At 41.9% G+C, this 12,721-nt stretch overlaps 1 protein-coding gene across 2 annotated transcripts in view; it reads left to right on the top strand.

Moving 5' to 3' along the window:
• Positions 1-12,415, top strand: part of LOC308231323 (transducin-like enhancer protein 1) — an 84,828-nt gene extending 72,413 nt beyond the window's left edge. For both annotated transcript variants that reach the window (XM_080636561.1, XM_080636560.1), the window contains exons 15-20: positions 1,159-1,408; positions 3,168-3,415; positions 9,930-10,077; positions 10,491-10,641; positions 11,415-11,491; positions 11,649-12,415. In XM_080636561.1, coding sequence (XP_080492687.1) covers positions 1,159-1,408; positions 3,168-3,415; positions 9,930-10,077; positions 10,491-10,641; positions 11,415-11,491; positions 11,649-11,756 — 982 coding nt within the window. In that variant the 3' untranslated portion in view covers positions 11,757-12,415. The remainder of the gene's footprint in view (positions 1-1,158; positions 1,409-3,167; positions 3,416-9,929; positions 10,078-10,490; positions 10,642-11,414; positions 11,492-11,648) is intronic.
• The last annotated feature ends 306 nt before the right edge of the window (positions 12,416-12,721 follow it).

The following is a 12,721-nucleotide window of genomic DNA, read 5'->3' as shown; positions in this document are numbered from 1 at the left end:
CAATTTTGAACACAAGAATGTATTACAAAAATGAAGGTATCACTACAAAGACCATAACTTATTAATGGGGAGAAGAAGAAGAAAGGATACTCGTATCTCAACATTTTTTATCTACTTTGGCCTCTTGAAGAATGTTAATGTGATGACAGCATCGAAAACATGTGCTATGGATGTGTTTAAAACACAAGAATTGAAAAGAGATCACCATTGTAAGAAAAAGCAGCCTTTTGCAGTAGTATTTTCATTACTATTTAAAGCAAATGAAGAATCCCCCTCTACACTTGAAACCTTTATTGCCTGCTGTTTGTGCTCTGGTCTGTAAGTATAGCTGACTTTCAGCATTGCCGTGAACATGAAGAAATAATTTTGTGTACTTTCCCTAAAGAAGAGTTTTTATTCAGTTCTGGGATTCACTTCCTCAAACCTCAGTTTCATATACTTGAAATCATGTACTGAATACAAATAAAAGGTGTTACAGAAGTGCCAAAGCTACCTGGGAAACCAAGCATTTCAGCTTTTCTGAAACACTTACTAAAGAAGGTACAATTATGGGAAGATGGTATCAGCTTCCTGATGAAAGGTGTGCACAACCAGTCTGCACATCTCTATTTTCTGTTCAAAGCACTCGTTACCAGCTGGAGAGAGAGGCATGTGAGCACAGCTAGTGCTGATGTTAAAGATGAGGTGCAGAAATGGAGGAAAAATCGAGCTTTGGCTAGTGGTTCTGCAAGGCAACAGGTGCAGGTCTCATGGAAGAACACTGGAAGAGTAGTAGCGCCTGGTGAGGAATTGTTGCTGCAGGATTTGCAGGCTGAGACTTGGAACTGCTGGCTAGAAACCAGGGCCCGAAAGATCCTTTGATTGTCCAGGTGGCTGACGGATACCAGCCATGACCTTAGTGCACAGAGTTAAGAGTAGAATTTAATGTGTTTCCCCACTGCACGAATGCTTCAGGTGAGGCAAGCTGAAAATACCTACTGTGAATCCTTGTCTCTGAGGTTTCATGTACATGCATGACTTGGCACTGTAGCTCTGATTATCATGAAAAAAAGATTGAAAGATCAAATAAAAAATACTGGTTTTCTTGCACTATGCTGCTCTAACTGGCTAATTATTATATTTTTGGTTTTGTCTTCTCTTCTCTCCCTTCCCCAAAAGAGCCTACTCCTTTCACGTTACTGCAGATGGTCAGATGCAGCCAGTTCCTTTCCCTCCTGATGCCCTCATTGGTCCAGGAATCCCTCGCCATGCCCGTCAGATCAACACTCTGAACCACGGGGAAGTTGTGTGTGCAGTTACCATCAGCAACCCCACGAGACACGTGTATACAGGTGGGAAAGGGTGCGTTAAAGTCTGGGACATCAGCCAGCCTGGCAACAAGAGCCCTGTCTCTCAGCTGGACTGCCTGGTAGGTGAACAGGAACTTGTGCATAAGGGTACCTTCTCCTTGGAGACTTAGTAAGGGAATAGCTGGCCTTGTCTGGATTCTGTTCATATTACATGGAAAAGCAGGCAGTTCTGTTTCTTGATTTATGTATTTAGCTGCCTTTTTTTAACACATAACAGGTGGAGTTACGGAGAAGAGTTCTGGTTTGTTTAGGGATAAATATCATAGCTAGGGGTCAAGTAACAGATTAGATAAGATTTCTGAGTAGCAAGTGTAGCTGATTTTTTAATTTTTTTCCCCTTCTAGTCGTGCTAATGATTTCTGTGCATGAGTTTAAAAGGAATGTAGCCAGGCTTATGCAGGGCTGTGCAGAACTTTCCTAGGTGTTTCATTCACACCAGTAGTGACAACCTCTGTTTTTGTGTAAGAGGACAGCAACCACATAATGAAATAATGTGACGAAGTATCAAGGTCAGTTTAAGTCTCTATGCTTTTGTTGATCCTCAAGTTACACATTTTAATTGGTTGTTTTCACATCTGCAGGATCTAAAAAGGACTGAGTGCCTCAGTATAGGTAGCAGAAAAGCTAATTAAAAAAAAATGGATGGCTCAATTAAAGATGCTTCTCATGTTAGAAGCAGCGTAAACATTTGTGAAATGTTAAGAAGACTTATTGTCACAAAACACAGTAATATATATTCTGAATGAAAATAATTCTAGATTCAATGTTGATCCAATTAAATGTAGTGCGGTTTTTGTTTTGGTTCAGTTTGGGTTTTTTAGCCTTTACCTTTTATTTACTGCTACTTTTATGTTAGTTGTCTAGTAGTAAAAGTATGGTTGAATATATATTCTGTTCTGCGGCAGGTATGAGTCTGAATTCACAGTCCTAGCTGCCTTCATTTTACTTATAGAGCAATAATAGCTGACAAGACTAAGCCAACATTTCCACTGTACTAATTACTGCCCCTTTTTTGTGAATAAAAAAGAGAATAGTAGCAGGAATGCTCTTGACTACTTCTTGCAGTGTTTTTTGGTATGTTTTGAGTTGCAGATCTTAACCCTCCATTTCCTAAAGAACTGTTGGTTAATTCAGCAACTGTTATGGAGAAGTGGGTATCCAATACACTTAAGAAGTCAAGCTTGTAATAAGTGAAGGTTGAAATGTTTTCCAGTTCTAAATCCCCTCTAGTACCTCTCAGTCAGCAATAGTATCGCTAACATGAAACTAATGATATAAGTATGATAAAAGTCATGCTGAACGAGGACCACCATAAATTCAGTTGCACTATGGGATTACTTCATATTTTAACTTTACAGTGGTGAATGCAAAATAGTATTTGAAAGGAACTCCAAAACCTGAAGGGCATGAGATTTGAAACACACTTTCACATAGAGTTGCCTAAATGCCAAATGAAAGGTCATTTGCTTTAACATTTCTGTTATTGGTGACCTTCACTGGTGGAGTGCACTTGCAGAAACGCATCTTACTTTGGCTCTGTTTTTGTGTAATGAGCTGGCAGACTTGTCATTTGTCAGGTTTAAAACAGAGTAGACTGTGACAGCAGAAGTCTGCAGTTTGGTTTCTGCAGCTGCAGTCTCTGGTTAGTGATGAGAAATAGGTGTCTGAAGCCTTTTAGAATCCCCTGGTTCCTCTTCAGTACTCTGGTAATGGAAAAAATTGCATACTGTTTAAAACTTGGATGCAGTCAGAATTGTATTAGTGGTCATTATTGGCAGGGCATGTATTAACATAACTGAGGTGATTTGTGTTGTACAGAACAGAGATAACTACATCCGCTCTTGTAAATTGCTGCCTGATGGATGCACCCTAATAGTTGGCGGAGAAGCCAGCACATTATCCATATGGGACCTGGCAGCACCAACTCCTCGTATAAAAGCAGAGCTGACATCCTCAGCCCCTGCCTGCTATGCTCTGGCTATCAGCCCTGATTCCAAGGTATGCTTTTCGTGCTGCAGCGATGGGAACATTGCAGTGTGGGATCTGCACAATCAGACATTGGTGAGGTGAGTCATTACTTGTTTACAGAAAACTTTAATAGACGTTACTGTTTGGACAGCTACATAAATATTTATCTTCCTGAATAATGGTTCATGACAGCAAAGTAAATAGTATTTCTTATACAAAGAATGTGGTTTGCCACCTGAGTTGAGCAGAAACTAGTTTTGGTAGTGTCAGCCTGGTCTTGGAAGATGAGCTTCAGGATCTACCTAAAGGGTTGGTCCATAATATGCTGAAAGTTTCTCTTGGTTTTGGTTAGTTGGGATTTGTCTGCAGGTTTCTGCAGTCAGCATTTTTGCTGGTTTGTGATTGGCGTAGACTGAACATAACTTAGGGAACTCTTTGAGGTTTGTTCTTTTCCTTTGTCTTAAGCTTTGTTAAGTAATAAAGAGAATTTTCGGTTCATATTTAGTGATGATAAGTATTAAAATTAAACTTAAAAAAGGAGTTGAAAGTGTCAGTTCTTCAGGAAAGCATAAAGGACTGATATTAGGTCACTTATGAAAAAAGCTATTTGAGTGTTTTGAGGCAATTTGATCTCTAAAAGTTTTGGAGTGGGTTGCAAAGAGAATAAATGGATTGCCATGTAAGTTACTTTTGAAATCTTTTATTAGACCTTTGATTAATAAATATATTAGTAGAAGATTAACATTTGTTGCGGGTCAGTGTCCAGTATTAGTGCTTTGACAGAGAAAGAAAGATAGGGCTGTATGTGAACTGGCTTTTAGCAACTAGCTGTGTAGTTCTCGACAACATAAATTTTGGTTTCTGCTTACCAAAGTAGTAGTGTTGTACACTATTATGATGTCCTGGTTTCAGCAGTAGCAGTCATTTTTCTTCTTAGTAGCTGGCACAGTGCTGTGGTTTTGACTTTCAGCCTGGGAACAGCGCTGTTAACACCAATGTTTTTAGTTGCTGCTCAGTAATGTTTAGTCTGACAAAGGACTTTCTGAGTCTCATGCTGTGCCAGGGAGGAGGGGAAGCTGGGAGGAAGCAGAAACAGGACACCTAACCCAAACTAACCAAAGAGGTATTCCGTGCCACAGCACATCATGCCGAGAATATAAACTGGGGCCAGTTAACCGGAAGAGCTAGATCACTGCTCAGGTCTGCCTGGGTATAAGTCCTCAGGTGGTGAGTGGTTGTATTCTCTTCCCTTGTTATTTCCTTTATCATTATTATTGGTGGTAGCAGTGGTGGTTTGTGTTATACTTTAGTTACTGGACTGTTCTTATCTCAACCCATGGGAGTTACATTCTTTCGATTCTCCTCCACATCCCTCCAGGAGCTGGGGGAGGAAGGGAGGGGAGTGAGCCAGTGGCTGTGTGATTTTCTGGGTTGCCTCCTGGCTTAAACCACAACAGTTCTTTTTGACACCCAACGTGGGGCGTGAAGGGTTGAGATAATGACAGATCTGACTGGAGTGTGTCCAATCATATTTGTGATAAGCATTCAGTGTTTCAGATTAATAGCCACTCATCACAATGCTGATTTATTGGCTCTCAAAGTTGTTGCTCTTGATCTCACGGTTTCAGCATGGCGTACCGTACTTACAGCTGGTATTTGCTGTGTTAGTGTTTATCGGCTGGGGGCCTTGGGCTAAGGTTCTAGTTTCATTGTACTTCGTGGTAATGACTTGTAATACAGTAGAATCATTGATCATGAAACTTATCTGGCTTCCGTTCCCAGTGTGGTCACCACCTCTATACTTTGGAAGGTATATAATAGAAGTGCTTAGCAATTACACATCTTTTTTCTCCTTCCTGGGCCGTCAACCTATGAAGGAGACATTCCCTTACGCTCCCAGCCCCCTCACCAGACCATTTACAGCATCATTTGAGAGTTCTGAAGGTTTTGGATGGCCTTTAGGTAACCTCGAGACCTTCCTGCCGATTGTGATGGGGATCACCATGTTGGCACGCATACAGAGTGTGTTTTACCCACAACCATTTTGTCTGATCTCGAGAATTAAACAGAGTCGAGTTTGAGCCTTGTCTAGGGTTAGACGACCATATAGGAGGACCAAGAGATTTTCCCTGAGGCTGGACAGTCATCGTGGTCATACTAGAGAAGGACAAATCATGGCAACGTGCTGGGGCTTGGCCTATGCTTACAGAGCCCTGCTCAACACTATCCAGCACCTTCAAGAGGAAAAAAATGTCCCTGGATCTGATGGCAGCGCAGCTACTCCAGCTCCAAGCACAGCAGCTACACTAGCCCAAGCGACAAGTACAGCAGCTACCCAAACCCTGCCAACAGATACTGCAGCCACTCCAACCACAGTGATAATCACTGCAGCTAAACCAGCGGACCAGTTTGTGCCAACATCAGTTGCCCCTGTACGCAAGGGGAAAAGCAAAAAAAAGACAGGAAAGCTGAAGGAACAAGATGAAGAAGCAGTGGCAATGCACTTACTACCCAGGACAGCATCTGACCAGGAGTCATCATCACATGAGTCAAAAGAAGAAGAGGTGACTTCTCGACCTCGAACCTCAACCGAGCTACGGAATATGCGAAAACATTTTACCTGTCAACCAAGGGAGCACATTATCACTTGGTCGCTCCAATGCTGGGACAATGGGGCCGATGGTCACGAACTAGAAGGTAGGGAAGCCAAGCAGCTGGGTTCACTTGCTAGAGAAGGGGGAACTGACAAAGCAGTTGCAAAAGAGAAACAGTCCCTCAGTCTTTGGAGGTTGCTCTTGGCAGCTGTGAAAGAAAGGTTTCCATACAAGGATGATGTTATGAGTCACTCGGCCAAGTGGACTACTTTAGACAAAGGCATCCAGCCTCTGAGGGAATCAGCCATTGTAGAGATGATCTATCACATCAAGCCGAACGCTGGGGATGCACCCATATATCCAGATGAAATCGAATGTACAGGACCCATGTGGTAGAAATTTACATGGAATGCACAGTCATCATACACCCATTCATAGGCAACAGTAACCTGGAGTGACATAGTACCATTAACAGTGGATGAAATGATTCATAAACTTCGAGTGTTTGAAGACAATCTCAGCTGTTCTATCATTTCAGTTGTGGAAAAACTGTCCCAGGAATTCAAACAATTGAGAGACAATCTATCTGATCTATCCAATACACATCTCAGCTATAAACAAAAGGCATCCTACTGCTCGAGAGAGAAGATATAGAAGGCATACACCATGGGCCACCCTATGGTTTTACCTGCGGGATCATGGAGAAGACATGACGAAGTGGGATGGAAAACCTACTTCAGCTTTGGAGGAACGGGTGTGTGAATTGAAGAGGAGAACAAAGGTCAAGGATGATCATCCCATGAAAGCCGCGACTTCAGTCCTCTGGTGAGCAGGTTCCCAAATGGAGTGGAAGAGCTGATTTTACTCCAGCTGCTGTGATAAAGAGGAATAATCCCTTTCTACAAGACTTAAGTGTCCAGTGTTGTCATGACTATTAGAGGGGCCCTGCCTCCAGCCAGGTGGAGGTAGGGGACAATTGGATTTACTGGTCTGTGTGAGTCAGATGGCCTGGCACATTAGTCCCACAGAAGTATAAGGCTCTAAGAGAAACTGGTGCACAGTGTACCCTGATGCCATCAAGCTGTCAAGGGGTGGAACCCATCTATATCTCTGGAGTGACAGGAGGATCCCAAGAGTTGACTCTACTGAAGGCTGAAATCAGCCTGACTGGGTGGAAGAGGCAAAAGCACCCCATTGTGACTGGTCCAGAGGTTCCATGCATCCTCGGCATAGATTACCTCAGGAGAGGGTACTTCAAAGACCCAAAAGGGTACCGATGGGCTTTTGGTATTGCTGCTTTGGAGACTGAGGAACTTGAGCAGCTGTCCACCTTGCCTGGTCTCTCAGAGGATCCTTCTGTTGTGGGGTTGCTGAAGGCCGAAGAACAAGTGCCAATCGCGACCACAACAGTGCACCGGCGGCAAAATCGCACCAAGTGAGACTCCCTGATGCCCATCCATAAGCTGATCCGTAGACTGGAGAGTGAAGGAGTGATCAGCAGGACCCGCTCACCCTTTAATAGTATGAACTGGAGTCAAAGGCAGCCAAGTGGTATGCCACGATTGATATTGCCAATGCATTCTTCTCAATTCCTTTGGCAGCAGAATGCAGGCCACAGTTTGCTTTTACTTGAAGGGGCGTCCAGTACACTTGGAACCGACTGCCCCAGGAGTGGAAACACAGCCCTACCATCTGTCATGGACTGATCCAGACTGCACTGGAACAGGGGCAAGCTCCAGAACACCTGCAATACATTGATGACATTATTGTGTGGGGCGATACAGTAGAAGAAGTCTTTGAGAAAGGGAGGAAAATAATCCAAATCCTGCTGAAAGACGGTTTTGCCATTAAACGGAGTAAGGTCAAGGGACCTGCACAGGAGATTCAATTTTTGGGAATAAAATGGCAAGATGAATGTCGCCAGATCCCCCCAGATGTGATCAACAAAATAACAGCAATGTCTCCACCAACTAATAAGAAAGAAACACAAGCTTTCTTGGGTGCTGTGGGGTTCTGGAGAATGCACATCCCAAACTGCAGTTCGATTGTAAGCCCTCTCTATCATGTGACCTGGAAGAAGACAGCCTTTCCTGCTGTGAAAGATTGTTACAAGAGATGGAGCCCGACATCATGAACCAGATGGACTCAGCAGCTTAACAGGGATTGGTCCATGCACTAAAGAATGATCTTTGTGTGTGTGTGTGTGTGTGTGTGTGTGTGTGTGTGTGTATGTATGTATATGTATGTATACGAGATAAGAGTGAGGGTATATGGAAAATGTGGGATCTGAGCATGACGTGAATGGTGTGGAATAAGGGGTGGATACTGTCCTGGGTTCAGCGGTAGCAGTCATTTTTCTCCTTCTTAGTAGATGGTGCAGTGCTGTGGTTTTTTTGACTTTCTGCCTGGGAACAGCACTGATAACACTGATGTTTTTAGTTGCTGCTTAGTAATGTTTAGTCTGACGAAGGACTTTCTGAGTCTCATGCTCTGCCAGGGAGGAGGGGCATCTGGGAGGAAGCAGAGACAGGACGCCTGACCCAAACTAGCCAAAGAGGTATTCCATACCACAGCACGTCATGCCCACTATATAAACTGGGGGCAGTTACCTGGAAGGGCGAGATCAGTGCTGAGGTCGGGCTGGGTATCTGTTGGCGGGTGGTGAGAGGTTGTGTTTTCTTCCCTTGTTAATTCCCTTATCATTATTATTATTAGTGGTAGCAGTAGTGATTTGTGTTATACCTTAGTTACTGGGCTGTTCTTATCTCAACCTGTGGGAGTTACATTCTTTCGGTTCTCCTCCCCATCCCTCCGGGAGCGGGGGGGGCAGAATTTGGGGAAGTGAATGAGCGGCTACGTGCCTCTGAGTTACTGGCTGGGCTTAAACCATGACATATGAGAAGAGAGAGCCTGATTTGGGAAGGGTCATGATAATTTAAAAGTTCCAAATGTAAACAGTGAAGAATTTGCTTCCTCTGCTGTATTTCAGTTAAATTCCCTATTTAATCAATAATTAGCCTAAATTTATATTCAGAGTTATATTAATGTGCATGCAAATTTTATTTTCTGTTGAACAAAGAAGATACTAGTTATATGCAGTCTTCAGTTTGCCGTGTGCATGCTTGGTCTCTGTAAAGGTGCACTCCGTCTGTGACTGTCTTGCCTTTTAAATGCTTGCTGTAGGTGTTCCCATCACTTGCTGGCTGATCTTGCTAATTGATAACGTGGTATTTTGAGACCAGAGCTACAAAACAAAATGTGTGGTGTGACCTTTCTGTGGTGATTCATACCCTTCATTCCCAAGATAGTTTTCTTTTCCCCCACGCCCTCCACCTTTCACATTGAGTCACGGGACTTTTCCTAATGCTAATTGCTGATGAAAAATGCAGGACCCTTGGAAGGCTTTTGCCAAAGGATTAAGGAAGACTTGAGATGACCTTCTGGTTGCCGAAAACCGAGAATTACTGATGAGAAGGTTTTAGAATAAACTATGCCATTTAGACTTTTGTGATCTCGTGCCACAGAGTATGCGACTTTGCTGACTCAGCAATGCTTGTGATTAGCTGTCTGGATCTCTATCTGGATTCCTTTCTATTAATGTATCTGCTTTTTATTTATCATCTTGACTTGCAGCCAAGTTAAAATACAGAAGCTGTTTTCTGAAACCGGAGGAGTTTTGTTCTTTCAGCACTTGTCTTAATCTGAGTCGTCCTAATTCCTTTTAAGTATAGTTACTGTACTTCACTGTTCTCCCAAGTTTTGTTGTTTTTTTGGTTTTTTTTTTTTTCAAAACCCGATAGGAAGTACTTGCTTTTGTTCAGCTAACCATCATGCAATTAATTTCTCTTAGCACCTGAAAAATGATTTGTAATACTGTTGTATTTCATGCGTGGTAAAAAGGAGGGAGGGGCTGATTTTTGCCCGTCAGCAGACACAGAGAGTCCAAAACTAACACCACAACAGTGTTTACCTTGAGCTCTGGCAGGAAATCATTATTCAATCTGGTTTGTTTTATCAGGCAATTCCAGGGCCACACAGATGGAGCCAGCTGTATTGACATTTCTAACGATGGTACCAAGCTCTGGACGGGAGGTTTGGATAACACTGTCAGATCCTGGGACTTGAGAGAAGGGAGACAGCTACAACAGCATGACTTCACATCACAGGTATACCTGGATTTTCTTACAGTGTGGGGAAGGGTGAGGAAAGGAAGAGGGGAAGGTGGGAGGGAAACATTTAGGATGAAAGCTGAGATTAAGCCCAGTTGCAGCTGGCAGATTGTTCCCTCTCTTCCTTTTGGCTGCTCACAACACAATATTTTGGAGCTTTCGTATGCTGAGCTTCCAGAACAAAATGATAGCCTGACACTACTCACTTTCCCTATTATTCTAAGCTAATATGTAAGATCAGGATTATTTATAGTCACTTGAATTTTGAACAGCAGTCTTGCTATTGAACTGTGTGAATTTATTTGGCTCTTCTCTTTCTCTCCCTCTCCCAATCAATTTAATCACTATAGAGAAAAAAACAAAAAGTATTTGTAGGAAAAAAATAAGTGTAAATGCTGTTTAATTTTCAGATATTTTCCCTTGGTTATTGTCCTACTGGTGAATGGCTAGCTGTGGGAATGGAGAGCAGCAATGTAGAAGTGCTACATGTAAATAAACCAGACAAATATCAACTGCACCTTCATGAGAGTTGTGTATTGTCCCTCAAGTTTGCTTACTGTGGTAAGTTGCACTGAACACAAAACTAGCAGTCAGGAGTCTAGTTCATGTTTCGCTGATTAGTTAATACATAGTCATAGCTCATTCGATAATCATAGAATGGTTTGGGTTAGAAGGGATCTTCAAAGATATTCTAGTCCACACCCCCTGGAATGAGCAGGGACATCTTCAACTAGATGAGTTTGCCCAGAACCGCATCCAGCCTGACCTTGAATGTTGCCAGGAATGAAGCATCCACCACCTCTCTGGGCAGCCTGTTTCAATATGCATGCTACAAATTAATTAGCATCTCCAAAGTAAAAATGTAAGTGAAACCTTTATGTTCCTCAGCACAGACAGGCTAAAAATTAACAGAGCGCAGAGCAGTATCATAACTACAAACCACTGGGGAGGAGTCAGTGTTGTGCACCTCAAGGTGCATGTGTGGCCAGGCCACTCTCCATAAAGGGAGTGTATGTCAGTTTCTTAAGTTACGAATAAATATCTTTGCTTTATGAATTCAAACGTACTTACTTACAAACAACCATCTGTTTATCTAAAAGCTGCTGTGATGGTTGATTTGTGTGTAAAAAAGCATTTCAATTTATAGAATCTAGGGATTTCCTAACATATTAACATGCTACAAAAGCATCAGTGTCCACTCTGATTGTAAGCAAAAGTATGTGATTAGTGGTGAGAACTTTTACAGCAGTAATTAGATAAAAGACTTCATAGGTGTGAGTTGAAAACCCATATGTGTTTCATGTTTTTCATAGCCCTTCTGTTTTATATTCTAGGTAAATGGTTTGTCAGTACTGGGAAAGATAACCTTCTTAATGCATGGAGAACTCCTTACGGAGCCAGTATCTTTCAGGTGGGGATGATGATGGTTTTGAAGATAACTAGAACACCCTGAGTCCCAAGAGTGGACTCAGATATCTTCACTTATGTCTCTACCCAAACTGGGATGCTGAGATGAGTGTAACAGACTTTTTTTAAAATTATGTAATATATTTCTATTTTTCTTCTAGTCCAAAGAATCTTCGTCAGTGCTTAGCTGTGACATCTCTGTGGATGATAAGTACATAGTCACTGGCTCTGGAGACAAAAAGGCTACAGTCTATGAAGTTATCTACTGAAAAATATGATGGGGATATAACTTTTAAAAGTTGAACTGGGCCAAAATTGTTCTTAATTGTAGAAGTAGAAAGGTTTTGCCTTTTAAAAAGGAACAAAAGTATTGAGGTTCCAGACCTTGCCATGAACCTACTCCAGTTTTTCAAAATAGAAGGCAACATCCAGCAACTAAATATTGGCTACGTGGACCAAATGGAACACAGAGGCAAGATGGACAGATGTAGCCTAGGTTTTTGACATAGTTTTTGAAAGCCAAGTCTACTGAAGACTGTTGGAGCCTTTTATTTTTTTTTTCTTTCTTTGTAACCTCATGCAAATTGTTCTCATTGGCTGATTATGGGGGATAAATACTTTTCTGTTCCGTGCAGTTCAAGTTGCATTCTGTCCTGTGTAGAGCAGTGGTGTCTCAGATGAACTTGTTTCCTGGTTTTGCATCTTGTGATATGTTTTTGTATTTTTGTTGAAGGTCAAGCATTTGTATAAATTGTAAATATCTTTAGTTTATTACAGTAAAGGCTTTAGTACCAACAACCAGTCTTCCCCCCATCCTCTCCCTGCCCACCCTGCTTATTTAAAATTTAAAACCTTTTGGGGATATAAGTACTTTTTAGAAGCAAAAGCAAACACTATGTATAGTTTGAAAATGGTGTCTTATTCTTTATAACTCTTCCTAGTTTCCTTTATCATACTTCAGAGTAGTTGTTTTGACATATTAGGGTATCAAGTCCAGTAGAATACTGTCTTGTGCTACAGAAATCTTAAAAGGCAATTTTGTACTAATTATAGTGTAAATATAAAAATTGAACATTTCATAAAGTTGTGCAGTTTAAGTTTATTCTGATGTCCCGTGGATATGTTCTTTGGCAGATACAGTAATGTGTGCTTGATCATAGTTCATTTGGTCATTTCTCTAGAAGAGGAGGTGACTTCCCTCACCTTTCTCCCTCAGCTGAACAGAATTCATGCA

This window comes from Psittacula echo, assembly GCF_963264785.1.
Source record: "Psittacula echo genome assembly, chromosome: Z".
In the NCBI taxonomy this organism is placed as follows: Eukaryota; Metazoa; Chordata; class Aves; order Psittaciformes; family Psittacidae; genus Psittacula; species Psittacula echo.
This window is presented reverse-complemented; position numbering and strand designations above follow the sequence as displayed.